Source organism: Camarhynchus parvulus, chromosome 2, assembly GCF_901933205.1.
Source record: "Camarhynchus parvulus chromosome 2, STF_HiC, whole genome shotgun sequence".
Taxonomy (NCBI): Eukaryota; Metazoa; Chordata; class Aves; order Passeriformes; family Thraupidae; genus Camarhynchus; species Camarhynchus parvulus.
Window position 1 is genome coordinate 137360684 of NC_044572.1, and position 24146 is coordinate 137384829.

Below are 24146 nucleotides of genomic sequence, written 5' to 3' on the forward strand. Positions count from 1 at the left end.
GCAGGGCATGCATAGTACCCCCACTGTGAGCAGTTAAACTTTGCAGACAGAACAAAACTGCCACTAATGGGAGCATGGAGCACAGAGAAGCATTCCCATCAATTCCTTCCCCTCACTGCTGCAGTGCAGCATTACAGCCAAAGGCACTAGAGCCAGTCCAGCCTAACTGGGAAGCAGTGAGAAACACATTCTACAGTAATGCTCTCCATCAAATCTAAATCCTTCCCAAGACAGCGTTCTGAAAAGGCATGTTACTCACTGAGCTGGGACAAAAATGTCTTCTATCTAGTAAGCACTAAGTGAATGCTTACGGGTAATTTCTTTAAAACCATTTCAACATTTGTTTGAGGAGGAACTATAATAAATTGCAGATGCTGTCCTTCTTTACCAGGATATTGAAGCACTTGAAAAGAAACCAACCAGCAGCAGTCACAGGAAAAACAATGAACACTGTGCAACAGAGAGCCCTTCTCCATCTCATCATCCACACCAATGCTCTATCACCATTCCTTAGACCTCATTCAACAGCTGATCAGTGCATTACACAAAGCCCCCTTCCCAAGAAATGCAAGCCTGTTGGTACTACTTGTAGGCCATGGTCAGAATAGTAACAAATCCTGTACATGATAAAGCAGAGCTTGCATTCAGTGTCCCAAATTAGTGTCACCAGGCATACATTTGAGCAAAATCAATTTATCATGAGTGCTGATCACAGTGGTGTAGCAAAGAGCCAAACTGGTGATTAAACTGTACTAGATTATTGATATAACCTATTGATATAAGAAAAGCCAGAAGAACTTTCATCCTATTCTGAGTGCCCAAAATTCCCACAGTTCTCTCTCACAGAGACTGAACCAAAATAATGGAAGTCACTTTTCCAGTGCTGCACCTGCACACACACACACACACACTTGGGCTGGCTCAGCACAGGCCAGCCTGCATCCCACAGGAATTACAGCACACACAGGCTGCTTCCACAGGTCACTCAAAAGCAATACAGTCCCTTTGTGTGTGGAGCCCAGACTGAGCCAGCTCACTGAGCCAGTGTCAGTGAGAATTCACTGCCCCTGTACATGTAAACTCTAGAGGGAACCGACTCCATGTGCTGCAGCCACGGGCTTGGATCCAAGTGTATCAGGAGAGCATGTAACTTCCGAGGCACTGACATACATGCAGAGGCAATTCCAGAAGCAAGGGAACAGAAAAGAATCCAAGCTGGAGATGTTCTGGCATTCTGAAGGGACAGGCATGCAGATGAATCACATTTTATAGACAGTCTCCCATAATCTTCCTTTTCCTAGGACACACATCCCTAGCATAGAATCCTTGAACAAAAGCACAGTACAGCCAGTAGAGTAACACTTCCTTCCTAATTGTAAGAATTCTATTTACATATTCGAGTTTAATCTTTTAAAGAGCTAAATCTTTCCATACCTAATACCAAAATAACCAATTTCTTAGTGCTCAGTCTCTCCTACATAAATGGGAGGTGTTCAAACAAGATACAGAGCTAATACATAACAGCTTATAACACAACTTTTATTAGAAAAGTTATACATAACAGCATCAACTATTTTCAAGAATATTAACTTTGAAAAGCAACAAAAACAGACTAAAAATGTGTAACAAGAAACTAATGACCTTTTCTATAATTAAACATTCAAGTTATCTACAATGTCTCTTTTTACAAAGGAGAAAATTATGGTTTTACAGGCACATCATGTTGAAAATAAAGCTGCAGTAACTTTATACAATTAACTTTTTCAAGGATTAGTAAAACATGGTCATCATGTAGTCTCAGAGTTTTTTAAACATTCACATAATTTTACAGTTGAGTATACACTGAAATTTAAGAGTCCCAAAATTATTTCACAAAAGTGCCGACATTAAAACCAGAACCTTCACTGTGAATAATTTTGCCCTAAAAAAAGTTAAGACAGATCTCCATAATCAACATATTCACATAATTTCTGGTGCTACCTGGTCTAACAGTAAAGCTTCATTCTTTAGAAATAAAATCAAACCGGACTTGTTTCGCAAAACTGATAAAATGTTTTGAACATGGGAGTGTACATTATCAGAAAAAATTGACACTAAAACCATAAATATATCCAAAGAGCCATTAATACACTACACAATTAAGTGGAATTGTGCCCATCTGTACTCCATATTCAAAGTTTGTTGCCCTTTTGGTACAGGTGGTATCTGAATTTAGCAATTTTTCTTATTGTTACTGTCAGATGCTTGCTTAATAAAAAAATCAGATAATTTACAATCTAGAAGTCTGTTTTAAAAAGTCTGGAGTTTATATACAGCTCTAACAAACCTAAAGCATTATGATTTCTTAAATGGTTAAATGACATTACTAGTTTTCATTTGTCACTTATTAACAGTAATTAGCCATTATCAGTAGTGGACCATAACAAGGTGATAAGTGAAAAGGAATGTTTAGTCTAAAATGCTTCACATGTTCTGTCCTTTCATGTATCACATAGAGGAAGTGCTTTCCACAGACACTCGTTTCCCCTTAGCATCAAGGGCTACAAAAATCTGACTGCAAAAATGCAGTGACACAGCAAGCTGACATATCAGGCACTACCTTTCATATTGGCAGCTTTAAGAGACCCACGGTAAGCACAAAGATCTAGAGAAGGGGAAAAAAACTACTACTATGAGAAGCAGACCGAACATTTCAGATGAGTTTGGCAAAGTTTTTAATCGGACAAAAGGTTGGCCATTCAGATTTACTTGTATAGGTTAAAAATATCTCTACTGAATCAACTAGTCAAATTATTGTAAGACATTTTCATTGATACTCAACATCACATGCACCAATATTGCACACATCTGCTCTGAGCTGCTAAAACAATCTTTATCTGGGTGCTTGAGATGTCTGGTTTCTGCAGCTGGAACTCAAGTCACCCAAGCCAGCCAGCAGTTTCACTAAAAATTTGAGTGGTAAAGTTAAAATACAAACCCCAAAATAACCCCAAGAGAAAACCAAGGACTTCATACAGACAATAAAATCTAAAATTTCTGCAATGGTCTTGTGGGCCCTACAGACGGGGCAATACACACACACTGGTGAGAGGAGCACGAGCGCTGCCCTAGGGAACCATTCAGATAATGTGAAACCTGGGACCAGGGGTGGCAATGATGTCACTGTAGGGCTCCTCCTGTGTCAGCTCTATAGCTTGCTGCTTTTTCAGTACCAGGAAACTGTAGAACTTTGCAGCTGCTTGTTTTCTATTTGTATTTCTGCACAGCTCAAGCAAACTGATAGATTCTGCTCCAGTCTTAGCAAGAGCTCTCTGAAAAACACAACATTGATACCACAAGTTAAATAGAGAACTACACAGAAACAACGTCTCTTGGCAAGATTCTGTTTGTTGTCAACCCCAGGACACAGAGGGATTCAGAAGAATAGGAACATTACAACATGTACATGAAAATTTCTTTATGGATCTTAGCTAAATGAAACCTAGTAGGCTTCCCAAGGATGTGTGAAAAGCATTCTTGAATCTGCTGAATGTATTCCAGAAACACTGTTGTATAGCACAAGATTTTATTTATGTAGCAATAGCTAACCAGTCTTTTTTGACTACGGGACAATTTTTTCTTAATAGGAATAAAATAAAGAAAAATCAAGCTTTATTTCTCAAAATAAATGTTAATTCCAAAAACAATAAAGTAAAATTTCAAGAGCTAACATTCTTTAAAAGATACATAATTTCCCAAGGTGAAAGCCTGTTTATTTCTAAAACTCCTCTGTCTTAAACTGAGTACTCAAAGATTTTCTCAAAGTAAGTACCTAAGATTTTCTCAAAGTCTTGGCAAGAATATATTAAAAAAATAAATCATGATAATACATCTTTTTGCTGGCCAGGACAACAACTGAAGTGTTCGATTTAAAGCAGAACTGTCTGTCCTGGAATGAATTTCAACAAGATGGAAAGATATTTGGCTGGCCAAACCAAATTATTTTATAGGAATCAGACCTTAACTACAAACCTTACTGCAAATTTAATGTTTCAGCCATCCAATGTGATGCTCTTTTGAGTACATGGAAGAAAGAACTGAAAAAAGCTAGTTATGGCCAAAGAGAATTCTAAAGCTCTCTTCAGAAACTGCGATAAAGCATTCAGAGAGGAAAACATTACACAACACTAGCAACTCAACATCTGTATACTTCAGAAATTATTTTTAAGCTTTTTTAATTTTAATCAGTTGTACTGATTTGGTTTGGGGCAGAGGTAATTTTCTTCACAACAGCTCATATGGTGCTGTTTTGCACCAAGTAGGCTGGAGGAGCACAAGGAATTGGGAGGGGACAGAGCCAGGACAGCTGACCCTAAAAGGCAAAAAGGATAATCCATGCCATGTGGCATCATGCTCTGCATTTAAAGCTGGGCGAGAGAAGAGAGGAGTGTGTGACCATTTGGGATGTGGCATTCAGTGACAGCCAAATGTCACCAGTTGCCAAAATGTTTAAGGGAACAAAGGAGCTACAAAGCCAGGCTGCAAGGCAAAAGTAGCCCAAGAGTATGTGGAGGACAAACACAGAGATTGATAAGCAAAGGAGCAGTTTGCACTTCAGTTCAGGGTGAACATTGTGGTGGTTCAGTCATTGTATCAGAAAAAGCCTCTTTAGTTCCAGCAAGCAAGAATCCATCCTACAGACAGGTATATGTCTGTGCAGACTGAATCCACATGCTAGAAACCAGCCAAAGTCACATTTCCACAGTTGTTAAAGAGATTCAGCTTCTCATGGCATAGAAGTTTTCAAACTAGCCTAGACAGGAAGTAAACATCCTGTACAATGCTGTTATCCCTAGACTCTTATGAGGGTTTGCCTAAAGACACATAGCAAAAAGTCAGAGGCACTATGATTTCATCAAAAATACAGTGAGTTACTTTATAATTTAAATTTCTGGGAATCTTAGTTGCACATGGAGTGTGGACTTAAAGGTTGAAAAACATTTAGGTGAAAAATTGTAATTCAAATGTTCTCTAAACAATAAGTGAGTTATAAATAAGTGACAATAACAATAAGTGAGTTATAATTTTAATACAATTATTTGATACAGATTTAATAAACTACAGGCATTCTTCCCCCTCTAAGATAACTGGTATTTTAGGCTGTAACACTGACTGCACAGAAAGCTCTTTCTTGACATTTTAACTCAGCTCAAAAGCATCAGTGGACACTCCAAAGCTGCTTTAAGAAAAGGCAAATGATCATGTGTACCTGAAGGCCATGGAGCATTTGTTGAGTCCTCTTGTTCCATCTCCTTTCTTCTTGATCCTGATCACCCCCTGTGCCATCTTCTTCCTGGAAGCAGGTGTAAAATAAAAGACATCAATGAAATTTGTTACCATAGGATATTAAATACTGTAGCTAAGAGACAAGTTATCCTATTTGAAGACGTGGCTGGTTTTCTTGCAAAAAGTTACTTTCATTAAGTAGGACAAGCAATTTAAAATGAACCACATCATTAAAGTTCAAAAGTTCTTATCTAAGGCATCATAAACATATAGTGGTTTAATCCAGCCATGGGTGAGAACAAGAGAACACTAATTCAAAACAGAATGTATATGTAATTGAAAAAATTAAATAATATAAATATTATTAAATGGTCATGAAATAATTTAAGAATTACGTTTCCAAGGGCTATTTATAAGGACATTCAAAAGAGTTATTTCTTATGCCTTTTACTGAATCCACAGTCAAACATTCATCCACTTCTGGGAAACACACAAACTGATTCTACACAGAGCTCTTACTTCTTCCTCCTCCTCTTCCTCTTTCTCCTTTTCCTTCTCCTTCTCTTTTTCTGGCAGAAGTTCTAGCTCTGGTATTAGCTGGCAGATGTTTTGGGGCTCCTCTGGAGGCATTTCTACAGGTGGTATTTCCAGCTGTTGTGATGGTGGATGCTTTAAGAGCACACAGTACAGTTAAACAAACAGTATCATTTTGTCAGTTCTTTTACAACAGGATGATGGTGCTACAGACCAGTTTAATAAAATCCAAGTATATAATCTTAGCCATTTGTCAGGATTTTTCATTTTTGAAAACCAAAACCCAATTTTGTTTTGCTGTCCATATGTGTATTTTCAATCCTTTAGATTGTACTCAAACCAGAAATTATGACACCACTGCAAAGTAAAAAGGCTTTCCAGTAACTTCACTTATGCCACCATCCAAACTACTGATCTCATTCCTTGGATGAGCACATGCAAATTTAAAATCCCACATCACCAGATGCAATGCTACATGAACATGCTTTAACTCACTGGAATTAGTTATATTCAAAATATCAAAATGCTGCTCTCATCAATACAAACATGAAGAAATTAAAACATTGGTACCTGCAAAGTTTCTGAAAACATATGAATTACTTTGGGGCTGAAGTATATTCTCAGAAAATATTTACATCAAGAGGAAAATACAAAAAAGAAATTTAATAGGATTTATGTAGACAGTTTTAATAAAATTAATATATGGTACTCTCCCCCTGAATCCATAAACAATTAAGTGCTTGCCAGTAAAGTTACCTTGACACCTGAAACTGTTTCTACAGATATCCTAAAATGGCTCTGATGTAGTCACACAGCAGGTATCACTACAGGCTGTTGCTAGAGGCCTGACCTGGCCACTAAGATAATCACAGAATTCCCAACACACCAACACCTCCAATTACACTGACTTAGCACAGTCGATGCTGATTTCACCCCAGTAAAGGGGTGAAAGGGCAAGAGGAGCAGCAGCACCTGCTTACTAAGATAATGTAACATCTAACAGTCCCATTCTACAGTGAACAACCTGTCAGCCAAGGAATGTGAAAAGTGAGGTTAAAAAATGCACAAACATGAGACACAGCAAATACCAGGATTGTTCTCACCATGCAAGCATTCAGAAAAATACACCTTTCATTTTGCCCATTTCCTTCCTCTCCCCTTCACAAACAGTTTCCTTTCACACTGCATCACAGCTAGTGTCCAAGTCTGTTCACAACTCAACCAGGAAACCTCTCCAGATAACCAAAGTTTTTCTTTGAAGCCTTAAGCCTGGAACACTAGGGCTGTCTTAAAAGACGTTTATGGAACTAACACAATCCTTGCTTCATGGAAGCTGTACATATACACTTGCCAAGCAGGATTTGATAAGCAATACACTAGATTCCTTGAAGACTTTTACTGGAGGAAATAGTATAATTTCTTTATCCTACCAGCATTTAAAAATGTTTCAGTAAGCTTTTCACCTCACAAAGGCACCAGAATGATACCTAGGAACAAGCGTCCTGATACTACCACAGTGAATCTCAAAGCACCATAGAAAGCCATAGGGCCTCAAATCTGTGTCATTTCCTACTCAAAAACACTGCTCACTTCTCATTCCCCATAAAAACCAGTAAAAGTTACTCACAGGTAACACTGGCTCTGGTTCTACTTGCTGCAGTTTGCGTTTGACCCCGGTCTGAGATGGTGGCGGTGGCATAACCGACTCGTCCAGGTTGGTTCTGCTGCCTTCCATCATCGACTCTTGCAAACGGCTCGGTTCTTCCGGAATAGGTTCATCTGTATTCCATAACAAATCTTCTTTTAGATACTTAATGTTATTAGAAACTGTACCACAATCCAATCTGCTATTATTTTAGAATTGAGCACTCTCAACAGCCTGCACTTTTAATCCACTGGTTCAAGCAACTCCTAAGCATCCCCTATTTCTAGGAAAAAAAAGTTATTTTATGTCAGAGATTGCATCACATCAAGCTAAACAACCATTACAAAGCTCATTGTTTCATACATAATCTTTGATGACTTAATACAAAGCACAGATAAAAGAGAAAAATATGCTCCAAAGGAAAGCAGAGCATCTTTGACAAGACACAAACCAATGACATCTCGTTGCTGCTGTTGCTGTTGCTGCTCCTCTCTGGGAACCTCTGGGTTTTCAAAGTCTTTAAGGAACTCATCAAGATTGTCAGCTTCTCCACCTTTCCTCCTCTTTCTCAGGTCTTCTGGTACCAGAGGTGTAAGACAGCGAGTAAAGAGCTACAAAAGAAACATTACATTATTCACTTTTGCAGTTCTCAGTGTCCTTTTATTTCATTTTGGATTAAGTAATTATGGCCTATCTTTCTTTTTCAGCTTTTAAGCTCCTCTCTAACAGTACTAACTTCTAAAAATTTATTTATCTTTGTAACTGATAACAGCAATGTTCAAAATATTTACCTTAGTTCTTTTAATATGTTTTTTCTTCTAATTATGAATACTGCCATCACTATATCACTATTTATATTTGCTATACATGAAGCACAATTCTGAATATAGTGCATTTAAAAATAAACGTGCACAAAAATATTACCTTCAGTAGTCTGTTATTCCACAAAGGCTGTGCAGGCAGAGAGAAAAGCTTTTCAACTCCACCAGTTTCTTTCCACATCATCAATTTCTTAGTAGGAGGTGCCAAATCCAAAGTAGTGACAATATCAGAGTAGTCACTTAATTGGGCTCGAATCGTCTTGCTGTCCAGTTCTTTCACACTGTCCACAATCAGCTTTCTCTTCCTCTTTGCTTTGGTTTCCTTGACTGTTGAGATTTTTAGCAAGCAATGAAGGTTAGCTCAAACAGGTACCATGCTGTGAAAGAATCCTGCAAGTTCTCTATAGGTCTTACCTGCCCACGTAAAAAGCTGCCTCAAGAATCTAAGGCAACACTAACTTTGGGAGAAGGATTAAAAGCTATGCGCAGCATAAAACATCAAACACTGTGAAGGCTCTCCCATAACCTGCAAGTTCTTCTGTGAATTTAAATCTATCTAAGCCTCAATGCCCTCAGCTGCACATGCCTCTCTCTCCCATGGCTTGCTTGATAGGTTGGTCCAAACACTGGCCACCAAGTTGAACAGATGATGGAGCACCTCTCTTATGAGAAAGGCTGAGAGATTTGGTTTTGTTCAGCCTAAGGAAAAGGGAGCTTTGGGGTGATCTTATTGTGGCCTTCCAGTACCTGAAGGGAGCCTACAAGGAAAATGGAGGGGACCTTTTACAAAGACATGTAGTGACAGGGTAAGGGGGATGGCTGCCAACTGACAGAGAGTACATTCAGACTAGATATGGGGAAGAAGTTCTCTCCTGTGAGTGTGGTGAGGCACTGGAACAGGTTGCTGAGAGGAGCTGTGGATGCCCCATCCCTGTCAGTGTTCAAGGCCAGGCTGGATGGAGCTCTGGGCAACCTGGTCTAATGGAAAGTATCCCTGCTCATGGCAAGAGAGTTGGAACTAGATCTTCATGATTCCTTCCAATCCCAGCCATTCTATGACTCCAATCACAGATTTAAAATACCACACCCACTTTTCCCCCTAAGCCCTACCTGAGCTTTGGTGGAGTTAATGTGGGTGGTTATTTTAACTGTAAACTTCTGACCCTGTTCTAGGATAACATGACTGTGCTCACAGCCTGTACTCTGCAGCAGACCCTGAACCTCTGGTAAATGCTGTCTTTCCTGGACCTGCAGATGAGCTGGTCCCCTGCTGCCAGCCCGCCAGGAGAGGGCAGTGTCAGAGCTCTCCCACTGGCCAAGCAGAGAATCAGGCCCTGGAGCTCAGTCTAAAAGCACAGGGCAAGCTACCTTCTTTCCAGATATTAATTTTTTAATAAAGCAGGAGTCAGTATATAATGAGCCAAACATAGTATCACTTAAAATAAGCAAGTTTCTTGCATTAAAGAAAAAGATAAGGAAAATCCCTACTTTGTAGAAATTCAAATACAAAGGCGCACCTCCTGAAATTAGCAATTCATTAAAGCTACTAATCACTAGAACAGCTAGAACAGCACTGATTAAACAGTCAGTCCTGCCCTTCAAACACAGCATATCAAGAACTGTGCTGCACTACAGATACAGTATTAGAATGAAACACATGCTGAGCTCCATTTCAACTCAGTGCATTTTAACCAGCATGTTTATCTAAAGCTACAGTATCATGCTGTTACATGCACTGACTGCAGAAACTACAAACTAGTAGTTTCTTGTCTGACACCATCCATGTAAGCTACCTCTCTGGAAGGTACTGGAGGGCTACTATTAGAATAAATGGAATCCAGCACTTGATCCCTAGTTTCTCTCCCAAGTGAGAAGCAGAGTCAGCAGCAGTGCTAGACATTCATTTCCACTCCATCAAGCTAAGGTGGTCCCTGACAAAATGCACAATACTCCCCAGTAGCTCACTCACCAGTTATGTCAATAGGCTCCAGAGCAAAAGCCTCCTCTTCATTGGGAACAAGCGTTGTCTGGTCAGTCATGGTTGGTAACGGCTCCACTGGATCGACCGAGTCCGGGCTGTCCGGGCCTCCCACTGCCAGTGACAACGAGAGCCTTGCACTAGGTCAAAACATTAACAGGCTGGGCCAGCCCTCCCATCCCCTCCTCCACACCTTCAGGTGGCTTCTCACACATCATACTTTTGAGCTCAATATGCTTTTAAGGAATTAGAATCCAAACTACATGAGTTGAAAGTAATTCTAAGTCTGGTCCTAGATCATACTCACTTGATACATTATCATCATCATCCATATCATCATGGGGAGGCTGCTCTGGCATCATTACTCCACTTTCTGAGAGTGCAGGTGGGTCATCAAAAATACCACCATCATTATTACTAAGAAGTTTGTCATCTGAAGAAACCATATGAAAGAATCAGTTTTGCATCCACAAACTCATGAAATAAGTATAAACAAATTTACAAAGAAGTACAGACAAGTTTATTACAACATAGATGATGATAGTGCAAAAGTTAGAACTTTCAATGCTGACATAGAAGAAGGTAGCAGTGTGTTGCAGTCCAATAGCAGTGCTCTTTCAAGGGGCATTTCAGCTCTAATCCTGAGCTTACAGATAACATTAATTACCATACACTTGCCACGTATTTGCATCTTACATCTAATTTTTTAGAACTTTGTTTTAAATATGCCAACACTTAACATGCTGTGAGTCATCTATACTGCTGTAGTACTCACAAACCGGAATATATGCTCAGTGCACATACACACACATACATATACACACACACACACACAGAGTGAGTCTAAATACTCACTGTACAAGGAATAACTTTTACAGGATCTGGCAACAAAGGAAACAACTTCCCCTCATCTACCCAAGAAGTAATTAATTAAGGCAGGAGGTAGGATAGAGGAAAAACAAATTTCTCAAACTTACCCAATATTCCACCATCGTTCCCTTCCCCAAAATTATCATCTTTATATTGGTCTTCATATTCCAGGTGATTAGATTTCTCATTGAGGTGACTGGTGCTCTGTTCAGGTTCCAGGAGGAGATTGGAAGCACTAGTGCTCACCAGCATGTCATCCTCAAATGCACTACCTTCCCTCATCATCTCACGATCGTCCATCCCAAAGTCACCTGCAAGAATACAATTGCACTGCTCTAAGTGCTAAAACACCAAGATGCAAGAGACCTACCTAACTGATCAACAAAGGCCCATATGTAGGACCAAACTTTAATTCAATTAATCCTATTGCAGAGTTAATGACAAGATGTTAAGGAATTGTGACCAGCAATACCACGGCAAAAATACTGTTCAAACAATTATAAAAATAACTATCTCCTTTTCAAAGCATTTTATTGTACTTATCTGAATTGATATTAGCAAGATCCTACTAAACTTTATCACACAGAAACCAAAAAATGCAATGGAATTCGAAGACATTGTGCCTTATGCCTGGGCTTCAATTACAGGGAACAAACCAACACCCAGACAACACCATTTTTAGATTATTCCTTCAAAACTATTATTGAGTTATGGTTTACAATACTGCAGGTTAGGAACCAGACATTCAAATAAAACTGTATTTAGGTTTTGATTCAGATGTTGGAATACTGTCCTTGAAAAGATATCTAAAGTAGCAAACTTGTCACCAGTGACTGATTCAGCTTTAGAAATGTCCCAATGGTTTCTGACTGAGAGCATGCTTATGATTAAAGTAACAGCTCATTTCATATTCACATCACATTTTGAAAATTATGATTGTCACAGTACTTCAATGATTAACTTGACTGAATATTCTTCAGCTTTTCTTTCTGCCTATTCTAGGCAGCTAGAAGTTTGCTGAGCATTAGAGGACAGACTTTCTGGAAAAACTGACATGAACAAGCTAAAAATTAAACATACAAAACCACAGCATGTTTGATCTAATTTGTTTAGAATTCACAGGGCATTCCATAGAAATTGCAAAATCGTATCTTACAATAACTAAAATTGGCTAATAACACATAATAACACATGAGATCTTTACCAAAGTCATTATCCTGGAGGATACTGATGTTGCCTACTTCTTCTCTCATTGTAATTTCTTCCACTCTACTCTGGTTCAAACTGAACTGCTGAGCCACATCAATATCACTTAAACAAACAGAAGGCAAGTATTAAAAATCTCATTAAAAAACAAAGAACAGATAAAGGCTGCTGAAATAAACATGACATTATTCAGTAAAAAAAACAATTTTACATTCAAGTCCATTACAGAAAAAAAATAAAGGTGAACACTGAATAGAAACTACTACTTAAAACAGTGAGACCATTAATGGTTCAAACCTATCATCCAAATTGCATTAGCTTCTGGGAAATGTATCAGTAACCTCTCTCACTCCTTGCTATGTAGGGATTACTAATTTCAAAGAGCAAATTAACAATTAAGAAAAACCTTCCACCCCTTCAACTTAAAAAAAAATTAATGTAGTTTATCAAACACTGTATTTTGCACCACTACCAAGCTAAGAACCTTTGTGGTGTATTAAGGTGCATTTCTTATAAATACACAGAAACTTTTGCACTTTCAAATTAGTATATACTCTAATTGAGTTTAAACTAAATTGAACACTGAGTAAGATGGATTCTAAAAACTCTGTAATGAATAACTCAAAATTAAAAAAATAATAAAAACCATCAGTGTTTTAAAGATTAAGAACTATTCAGGTTGTATACTTGTTGTATACGTGTTATATGTAAAAGTAACCCGTAAGTATTAAGAAGATTTAAGAATTAAAAGTGCCACTTTAAAAGGTCAACAACATCCCCATAAAATTAATCTTGTCCAGCCTAAGGATGTATATGATGTAGGATGCCTTGCATAGAAGAAAAAAAAAGTTATAATAGGTATCTGAGTTTTTGAAAAGCTCCTGTAGGGACAGCTTTAACTTCAGTTAAAGTCAATGCTACTATGAACTTAAAATCAACACAAAAATGACTGCACACTTCCTTATCAGTATATAAGAAAGACCTAAGAATAAAAGTTACCTACAGACTATTTTTTTATATTCAGCAATGAGTTAGCTGTTTCAAACCAGGTTCTCCTCAACTAAAACCAATTCTCAATGTCATGGAAATGGACAAAACCCCAAGCTTACTCTAGATCAGGGAGTGGTTGGTCAAAATCGTGAAACTCCTCAGGTAAGGTGATAGCATTATAAGCAGCCTCTCTGTTTTCCTCAGGCAAATCAACAACTCCTGCAAAGAAGAACACCAAGACATGAGTGCCCATTCCTTACAAGGACAGCATTTTCCACCGTGCCATTAGCATTTTCTCTCTGCATGGGCCTACTGTCTTTAAATTTGTTGAACTGATGCTGAGATACCTACAAAGAAACCTTAGATAATGGTAGTAAGTGAAATTCAAACTAAATTCAAAACAAATATCCTCAAGTCCTTGCACTGTCTGTGTAAAATAATGTTTGTGTAGCACTATGCAGAGCTGTGCAGCCAACACAGGCATCATATTTCACAACACTACAGGTACCTGCTCCAAAATAATTTTATCATGATACATGGTATGAGCTGCAGGGTTCTACACTGCACGGGCAGCACAGCGTGACTACTTTGCTACTGGTCCTTTATTCAGTTCCATCAGCTCCAGAAGTCCTGGAACAGAACTGATTGCACTTGGGGCTCAATAACTCATAGGCTTCTGCACATAAAAGAGCTGTATTACCAAAACCACCACATACCTTTTCTTATCCTCCAGAGATGCTTACTCTTATTCAGCAGGCATTCTCAGAGCATGAATATCACATTGGGCATCACAAAACCAGTGCCAGCAGTGGGTGCCTCTGTTTTATTCAAAGTCTTAAAAGGTCAGGGCACTTGAAAGTGCATGGGAAATGCAGGTTCAATTCCTTCTGTAACTTGCAGAAGATTTGAGCTCTATGCTCTGCCTTCTGACCCACACATATAACACAGGCAATTCTGAGGTACAGATACTTCAGAAACACTCTGCTCACTGTGCTCCCCTCTGCAATGAATAATCAAAAAACCACTGTCCACAGAGACCAGGAACAAGCATGAGTCTGTAGCTTACTCATCATGGTACTTGACTAGGAATGAAGACCTCTAGTCCATCCTTTCAGGGGTGTTCAATATTTTTACTTGTCTGCAGCTTAAAATGAAACATGAAAATGATTCTCAGAACAGAAAGACTCAATGCCTAGGGCAGAAAGCTGATAAACTAAAAATAAAGACCAGTGCCTCAGCTTCTGTCAGGTCAGCATGCCACTTTTGTAAATCTTGATTTTAAGGTCCTTTGACATGCACTCTGTTAGGAGAGGGAAAATAGGCTGCCTTGTGATATTAAAATTATTGTTCTTATTATAACCCAGGGAAGTTAAACATAGTAATAAAGAAAAAATTAGCAACAGTCAACAATTGCCACTGAAAGCTACATAAAATTCAGTACCTGAATTTAGTGCCTGAATCACAACCTGTAGATCAGGAAATGAAGATAAAGGCATTACATACCTTTTCTCAAGTAACTGCTGTACTGGCTTTCAAGGGTTGCCTTTTTAAAAAACAAAAAGTCTCCCTCAATTTCAGCTTTTAAATCTATTGCACTCACTAACTTAAAAAGGTAGAATATGATTTAGCAGCTGTGAGGATCCAGCAGCATCAGTGCCACAGCTACACTTCAGCTGAGAAAAGGTTCCCCAGGCCAAAATTAAAGAGAACTATCTATAAAGGCACGAAAGAATGAAAGCCAAATAATTCATTGATTGCTGGACAGAAAAGTAATTTCTGTATTAATATGGCACCCCATTTTAATGCAAAATATTTAAGTAAGCAACTACAGAGTGGGAAATTACGTTGCAAACATATAAAAGGAAAACTATCTTTGATGCCCACATTACAGTCCACACTATTTTCAGAAACTATAATATGAAAGTGGTAAAAAAACCAGTTTACTTTCATTTTTCTTTTGCAACTCATAGCAAAAGAATCCTGACCCTTGATGAAACCAGTCCCCTCCTGTGCTTCTATTCAGTAGGGCACTGCCCTTTTTCAGACAGAAGGTAAAAACCATGCAGTGTATTTCCATTTAATATCATACACCAGCCACAGCCAAAACCGTAAGTGGGATTTTACTGAATCAGCAACGATAAGAGAAGTTTTTGTTCAGAATTCAGTTAGAAGATGTTTTTCAGCAGACAGCTCAGTCAGCCAGCCAGCTGCAGTAATTACTTCTCCTATAACCTATACCTTTATGTGATTATACAGACATAAGAAGGCAGAATTGTATGCCTTCTTAATAAATACATTTATCAATGTAGCTTTTCAGAGAGTGCTTAGATAAAGACAGATACCTGGACGAAAAGCCATCTTAATCTTAATGAAAGCCTCATTACAGTCTGCAAGAAGATATTTTGCTTTCCTGTGGTAGATTCTAACAACGCCTAGTAAAAGATGTCCTGAGGTTCGAAGTGCCATCTTCACCTAAAAACACATTGCACAGTCAGTGAATTAGATTTATCCTCAGTATTCCCTTAAATGACACTTCAGCCAGCTTTACATTAATTTTCTCAATAAAATCAAATATCCAAAACAAGTATAAAAATCAGCAGAAATTGAAGAAACAAAGAATGCAAAGTCTACAGTTCAAGACGATACCCTGTTACATTATTTATGGATGACCTAGCAAATATCACTAAATTAATAGTAGCTCACTCCAGGAATTCCCAAACACTGCTCTGTCTAGTTAAAAAATAAGTGACAAAGCTTATTTTTACCACATTTTCTTTTCTACCACCTTTGCTACTTCAATTGTGGGAAAAGTGAAAAACACAAAAAGTTGGCAGCCATAAATAGTAATTTGATCAAGTAAAACCTGGTTAAAAACTGTTAGCTACCTCTCCATGTTCTGTCCTGAGGTGAGAAACAGTGGAAGATGTAGAGTGCCCATAAACAAGCACTGCCACAGTAGAACAATTTTAAGTTCCCTCCCTCTTCAATCTCACTACTTTACTATGTAATGAAGTATCTACTGTGGGAACATAAAACCGAAAAAAAGTAATTCACAGAAGGACTCTTCTTTAAGTACGTTAGGCTGAAAGAGCATGAAATTTGTGTTGAATGGTACATGGAATAATTATCTCACAGAAAGAGTAAGCAATAGGATTTAACATCAATCTAAGAATTCAAGATTTTTATTTCCTCCAATATCTTTTTAAAATTTCAGCTAATGAACTGTTACACACAAAGTTAAATATATGAAGAAGTGCCTATTAGTTTCTCCTTTCTCTAAAAGAATGCTCCAGCTCACTAGTGAGACTATGAACATTATCTTCTCCCTAAATCCTTCCAAAAGTGATAATGAAACAAATCACTATTCTAGAAGAGTAAGCATCTCTGTGATTGTACAATACACTTTTTGCTTACACTTAGCATTTCTTCTAAAATCTAGAGTAGCACTATAAAAACTTAACATTTGTATCAACCAAAATAAAAGATATAAGTTTTCTTTTGTTTTCAAGTAGTTGCTTTTTTTATAAGACATTGACATCTGTTAAGTGACAAAAATCACAACTGTACCATCAGTTTTAAGATGAACAATTTCATTGTCATGAGTAGTAGAGGGGAAGAAAAACATGTAAAAACATTAAGGCACTTAAAATTTCCTCCCATTTCACAACAGAGTATTATTTCACATCCAAACACACCTTTCCACCCTTTAAAATAGCAACACTAGGAACTTTATGTGCTTCAGTGACCCAAATAGTAATTACCACCTGTACACTCAAGTTCTTTTCACCACAAAGTCACATGACATTGGTGTAAAACAGATACCTTTGGGGAAATGATGCTCTCCACGCTGCTCTCCAGATTACATTCAAACACATGGGCTTTGGTCAGCTTCTTATCCCAGTGGGCCGCCAGCCAGATTTTGGCCAGCGGCCCACGTTTGCTCAGGACAAAGTGGGCATAGAACATGGTCCCAGATGTCTAAAACAAAGTGCAAACCTGTAAAGAGAAAGGCAAGTATTTCTTTCCACATCTTTTATATTATGAGGAACAACCTTGTAAATATCCCACTTAGCCTCAGAAGAAGTGCATGTTTGATTTTTAACCAGAGGTCAGACTATTTGTTTAATGTGTTTAAGAAGCCAACACTTACAAATGGTATCCATGTAATAGCATATTACATGGATAATGTAATGTAATGTATTTATTACAGAAGAATTACAAAGCAGAAATAACACCCACTAACAGCCACATACACAACTTAGAAATGTTTACCATCTGTCAAGAAAACATAATCTTGAATCTTTTTACCTTTAAGGCAATGATACCAAACTCTCCTAATGCAAAGAAGCACATCTCAGTTTTCACTCCACAGGAGTTTTCTATGACTTCCACTTCTTTCTACTTTTAGTTCAGTAGCTACTACTCTACTATACCAGTATATATTGTACAGTGTTCCAGCAAAAGATTCACCTTTATAAAATATACAGCCCTATATCTTTTTGGACTTCACTATAATTTCCTTCCTAAACAAGAAGCACAATCATGTCTTCCATTTCTGACCAGACCATTCTCCATTTCATATTTTTTTAAATCAAGTGTTGATAAAAGTGCTGAGAAAGCTGACTGCATTATTCCAAACTTCCTTAAGATTCCATTTTCTTTCTCCTTCACCAGAAAAAAGACATTCTTATCTATTTATCTAGTAATTACTTTGTTACGACTGATAAGATGCCAACACATCAAACCATGGGGAATCAGAACAGCATGATGCCTTATGATCTAAACATGCCACTTCCATGCATGAGGTAAACACGTGATTCAGTTAACTACAAGTAGAGGAAAAGTTGGTTTTAAAAAAGTAAAAGAATCTCCACAAAGAATTTTTCCAGTGGTTTATATAACCCAGGCAAATAAATCAAAAGAGAAGAAGAGAAAAGGCACAAGTGCATTTTAGTTTTTACCTCCTCTACACCTACAGCAAAACTGCCAGAGGAAGCACAGCAAGTCACAATTGATACTGCTCGGAATTTAAGTACAAGGGCAAGAGAAGCTCTGACATTACTGATTCAGGGGAAATAAAGCCAACCTCCAGACATCTGGAGAATAAATGAAAAAATGCACATCTCAAAGTCAAGTCCAAGAATGGTTTTTTTTCCATTTTGAGAGTTGCATAACAGAACTGATTATCAAGCTATTCTCCCAATGACAGACTGGCCACCAATTTCATCCGTGACCACAACAGTGGAGAGGATTTAAAGGAAACAAAGGCCACACTGAGCTTAAACTCAAATTAACTTAGTATACAGAATTAAAACTACTCGTAAGAATAAAGTTAATAGCTTTTAGTCATAATAAAGCTGCAAATTGACAAACAAGTTAAAATGTCACTTTCACTTGTTGAGATTGTGTGAGGGCTAAGGACAGCACTACACAAAGATGGGCATGAGCAAGTTTTTTCAGGAAGCACAGTGAAATAAATTTTGGATAAACATTATCTAAAGGAAGATATTCTACTTTTTTTCCCCCCCAGGATATTTTGAAAGACCAGGCCAGCAGACAATTCGATCCTTGCACATTTTTGAAGGCCTCAGTATTTCTGTATATGCAGAGACATAACTTTGCATCACAGCATTTGGTATTTTGAGTTGCTACCAAAACCATGCAACAGTAAACCTGTAATTACCTCTGAACATGAGGAATAGGGGAAAACACAGAGAGTAAACAAAACCACTTGTATTAATCCATTAAAAGGATTCAACAACAGTTAAAAAATAATGTTCTTTGATTAGTGGAGTTTGGCACAATTATTAAAACAGATAACATGGGTTTCACAAAACTTCAAACATACAGTTAACTGAAAACATACCTAAGTTTCCTGTTAAATGTGAAACTCACTATTTGGACAACTTGGACAAAATCTATTTATCTATCACTTTAAATCTGTTTTTCTTCATCCATCACTGAAGCCTTGCCATACTGAAATACACAAAGGGAAACAGTGACAATCACACTACAGTTTTAAGGTGTGCTTCAATCTGAACTGTTATTAACAAATAAGGATTCTATTACCTAAAGCAATAATTTCTTGTCACATGAGTCCCTCTCACTTCCAAATTCCAGCAGATGCTCTGCATGGCGATAACTGGGTTACAGCAACTGTACAAAGCCCACCTTTACAGTTCAGCTGTTTAGCACCTCAGCTCTTCAAAGCGAGCCCCAAAGGCTGCTCCTGCTTTCTCCAGATTTTGTCTTTCTTTTCAGATACTCCCTTTTCTGTATTTCAGGCTTTTGGTCTGATCTTTAATTCATAGCACAGTATGTTGATGCAGTGGCATAAAGGGAGAAATAGATTTTCTGGCATAATTTGAGACTGGGACAAATGTCAAAGGAACCAAGAGTTTCTACAAGTGGCAGAGTGCTCAGGCAGACACACAGAATATATCATTGGCTGAAAAGCAACTCCTAAGAATCCACAAAAGAAAAAGTGTAGCTGATGACTCTTAAAAAGCTTGTAAATTAAAATACAACAGTCAATTTTTGAAATTGACTGGATATGAAACAGGACCATAAAACTTATTCTGAGAACTTTGGCATTTTTCTGTTTTGCTTGCATTCCTCTAAGGCAAAAAGAGTATGTACTCACACAAGGCCAGGTAGGACCAAATCCTGATCTTGCCAAATCAACCTTTTAAAATACCTGCAACTTTACTGCCATTAACTTTAAATTTGCTTCAATGTGCCACAATTATTCTCAGGTTTTCTCTGACTAACTTGGTAAACAACTGCACAATTTAAAAAATATAGAAGTGTAAAAAGATCTCCTCTACTCTATGCTCTTCTCTTCACTGCACTTCCACACACAAAGTAAGTGAAATGTAAAGCAGAGCTAACATAACACTGGTCATTCACAGGGTCTGATCCACAATGTGCCTGTTTCACCCTCTCATCTGAGACTCTGCTAATTGCTCCTTCCAAAGTAGCAGTAAGAAAATTTGGTAGATGGTGTAACTATGGGCTTCATCTTAACCCTCAACTCACATATATTTAATCTTAAAATCTTTCTTCTGACTACAACAGCTGTCTAACCTCTGAAGAGCACACTGGCATAGTTAGTGCCATTCTTCAAGGCATGCAGAAAGGTGCTTAATGAACTAAGAGCTGACAATAGGCAGAACATTCAGCATATTTTTATTTGACTGTGGTTCACTCTAGCTCATTAAACCCACTCATCAGCTGCTCTCCCTAGGTTAGGTTATGTACACACACACACCAGTCCACAACTAAAGTTCAGTCTTTTATTTTTTTACTGTCACCTATTTTTGCTCCTTGTAAAGCTAGTCCAAAACCACAGTCACACATGGATGAGTAGACAAGTTCTACACTACAGTTTAAGAAATCAGCCAATCATTTTAATTCATCTGTCCTTATGCTACCCTTCAATTTCTCTTTTTTGCTGGTTTCTCCCCACCTGTATAATTTCCTCCTAAACTGTTTCTGCTTTGCTAAGCCCAGGCAGCCCTGGGTGATGTGGGGAAGGTTGAGATCACCCTGTGCACCTGCATCAGTCTGAGCTGGCCCTACTAGACTTCAGAAGAACTACCCTGACCTTGCAACTGTTCTTTGAATTCTTCAACTCTAACTCATAACCCTTCACTCTCCAATCCTTCTTACATCACTAAACTTCCCATGTGTGGGCACTCACTAACACTGCTTCCCTGGCAGGTTTTGGTACCACACTGAATATCGGGTGCCACTGGAAAAAAAAATCCTCACAAACTCCACTAACATCACCTTACAGCTCCAGGCCTCTTTTCACCACTACCTTATCTGATCTCCTTCCTTCAACCTTCAACCCTCCTTCAAACTTCCTTTATAATTGTCTGGTTAATCCACATTTATCTGAATTTTAATATATTTCTTCGTGCCACCTGCAGTTTTACTAAAGCTCAGTGTCAAGTCACCTTAACTTCCTATGTCTACAAAATTAATTCTTGAGAAAGATAAAACTGAACTAGTTCAACTTCACATACCTTTGGTAAACACATACAACATTTTTCCTTTGTCTCTAGGTCTTGTTTCTTGCATCAACAACTTGTAGAAATTCTATGGCTGAGGTTGCACTACCAGGTCTATTAACTACTCAAACCATACCACTCCGTTAGAGGAACTGCATTCACTGGGCTCCAATTACAATACACCACACACCTACACAATCAGATAGAACCAGCGCCCCACTAAGGTTACTAATTCAAAAGGCAGATCACTCACAAGTACTGTAAGAGCTGGAAATTACTGAACCCTCTGAACACCATTGTCCTCCTCCCTCAATTCCACATTCCCACCTAACCCTCAGCAGGTATCCTGCCCTTGCCCCTACACTCAGAATGCTCAACCAGCAGAAATCTTTTTAATTTAAGGCCCTGTCTCCATTATCCCAATCTATTTTGTGCAATTCCAGATCCAATTCAAACTAATAAATGTGCATAAACCACGCACTAACACACTGTTTTAAAGGTATGTAAGTTGAAGATTCCTTATATTACTCCATCTTTTGCAGTTCTTTCTCTGCACTGTTCATCCAAAGGGCCCAAATGTAAAAAACTTTTTAACATTTTACCTTTAAGAAGTTCAACTGATGTGGTGACTAAAGCAAATTCTCTAATTTCTGTGGGAAATCCCACGGTATAAGCAAGACATGATTAATTTGTGTGGTAATTTAAGTTTACTGTAGGTCTTACTAGCTTTTTGCTCTTCCTTTTATTACCCCTATCACACCTGCTTCCTTTCTAGTTAAAACTTTAGATGAGTGCGGCTTGCTTTCCCAAATTTTGTAAAATGTCTAATATTTTCAAATGAACTTTCATAAAATAGAACAGAAGCCTGGCCCCAATAATGCTTTGATGTCCCCCGGTTTTGATAATGAGTTTTACTGAGTAGGAGATTAAGGAAAGCAGGCTTGTCATCCACATTTGTACAACGTGGGCCTAAATGGTAACTTCTCAAAATTTACAGTATTTTCTTTAAGTGTCTGAATTTAAAGAAAAGCTGTTTTCAATGAAAAATGCCAATAAGTCACAGTGACCCCAAGTTTCCTTTGTTATTCATAAAAACAACGCCCTGTTTTATATTTAACAAAAGCGTTTCTAGTAAGGATCAGAGAAATCTTAAAAACGAGAGCAAGATTTCTAACAGTGTCCATAAGAGCAAGATCCTGGTTCTTCAAAAGGCCGGCATTTTTAAAGGTCCCTTTTATTTGCAGCTAAACAGCCACAGCATCCAGAAGGGAGTTCATTGCCACTAGAGAAGCTGTGAGAACACTGAGTACCCTGCCCCACGGATGGCAGAGGGAAAAGTGCACTCAAAACCAGAAGACTGACAAATGGAACTTTGCTCCCGTCCGTCTGCCCGGACCGCAGCAGCCTCGCTGTTCGTTTAGCGAGCCACAGCCAGGGCTCTGTTACAGCGCGGGGCTCGGTTACACCGCGGCGGCCCCCGGGCCTCCCCTCGGCTGCCCCGTGGCCCGGCTCTCCCGGGGAAGGTCCCCGCGGCTCCGCTCGTGTGGCCTCTACGGACCCCACTCCCCACAAGCCTCGTCCGTGCCGCCGCCAGGCCGCGCTCAGGGCCCCGCCTCACATCGCCCGGACACCCGGACACCGGCCCCGCGCAGGGTCCCGGGGCGGCCCTGCCCTTCCCAGCGAGCCCCAGGTGTCGCGGAGCACCAGGCGGGCCCTCCCCGCCGGGAGGGCTCGGCCGAAGAGCCAGCTCCGAGCCCGAGCATGACGGCAGCACCCCGAAAGCAGGGCTGCAGCTGGGCCTCGCCGGGCCCCTTCGGCAACCGCGGCGGCCGGAGCCACTCCTTACCCTGCTCCGGGCCCGGGGACCGCTCGCTGCTCCTGCCGAGCCGAGCCGAGCCGGGCCGGGCCGAGCCCGAGCCGAGTCGAGCGGCGCCGAACCGAACCGAAGCTGAGCCGAAGCCGAGCTGGGTCGACCCGAGTGAAGCCGAAGTGGAGCCGAGCGGAGCCGAGCCGCTCGCTCAAGCAAACAAGATGGCGGCCGCGGTCCTTCCTGCGCGCGAAGGCGCCGTTCAAACCGCAGGATGTTTACGGTCAAATTCCCCCCCACAACCGGCCCCGGCCCCGCCACTGCGCATGCGCACGGCCCCGGAGGCGGGGCAGAGCCGCGGGAGTGACGAAACGGCCGCTGAGTGACAGCGGCGCGCGGGCGCCGCGGGGGGCGGGGCCTCTGCTGGGGAGCGGCCGCACTGTGAGGGTGCCCCGCCCTCATCGGGCCCCTGGCGGGCTCTGCGATGTCGGGTTTAAAATGTGTTAAAGAAGTGCTCTGTTCTCTCACAGCCCGGCCCCGGGAGATGTTCCTGATCCCCGCAGCTCCCCACTGCTGCCGGGGCGCTGCAGGTGTTTGTGCTGTGGGGTGGTTTGTTGTCAAGGGGAACAACTGCGGGCGCCACTCACTTTCTTTGTTTAGACCAATTTGATTTCGACTGTATATAGAAAGGTTTTCTTGGTCCTAATTTACTGATTTATGATGGCCACGTATAGTGTAATGCAGGGGGAAGTATGGTTACAACAGGACTCTAAACAGAAGGAGTCAATCAATAGGTAAAAACAATGGAAAGGGAAAACAAGGACTGCTTTAGGAAACGGATTTTTCTGATCCTCCCAGGCATTAGGAAGTCTAATGCTATGAGTATATACCATTCTGGATGAACACCAAACAGCCTTTGGGCCAAAGAGACAGACAATACAAAAACCTCAAAATAACCTTTAAAATAACCTCTGAAACTATACTTCTAGTGCAATGGATCATAAGTGTACAAAGA

General features: G+C 39.6%; 1 protein-coding gene across 2 annotated transcripts; it reads right to left on the reverse strand.

The window, feature by feature from the left end:
- Positions 1–1518: 1518 nt before the first annotated feature.
- RAD21 (RAD21 cohesin complex component) lies at positions 1519–23419 on the reverse strand. 2 transcript variants are annotated; one of them, XM_030971147.1, is made up of 14 exons: positions 23171–23419; positions 17132–17305; positions 15652–15781; positions 13429–13528; positions 12318–12424; positions 11221–11424; positions 10551–10676; positions 10235–10357; positions 8369–8592; positions 7896–8055; positions 7427–7578; positions 5785–5934; positions 5249–5332; positions 2788–3311 (listed from the first exon to the last, which is right to left on the reverse strand). In XM_030971147.1, the coding sequence occupies exons 2-14, from the start codon at positions 17273–17275 to the stop codon at positions 3120–3122; spliced, it is 1896 nt and encodes a 631-aa protein (XP_030827007.1). In that variant the 5' UTR covers positions 17276–17305; positions 23171–23419; the 3' UTR covers positions 2788–3119. The 2 variants fall into 2 exon arrangements, with proteins under 2 accessions (XP_030827008.1, XP_030827007.1); XM_030971148.1 differs by lacking the exon at positions 23171–23419 and having other exon boundaries at positions 1519–3311; positions 17132–17275.
- Between the last annotated feature and the right edge of the window lie 727 nt (positions 23420–24146).

Coding starts and splice junctions, on each gene's coding strand:
- RAD21 (XM_030971148.1), bottom strand. CDS start 17,275: ATGTTCTATGCCCACTTTGTCCTGAGCAAACGTGGGCCGCTGGCCAAA. Junction 10,677..11,220: donor GAACGATGGTGGAATATTGG/GTAAGTTTGAGA, acceptor TGGTTTCTTCAG/ATGACAAACTTCTTAGTAAT. Junction 10,358..10,550: donor TGATGATGATAATGTATCAA/GTGAGTATGATC, acceptor TGTCACTGGCAG/TGGGAGGCCCGGACAGCCCG.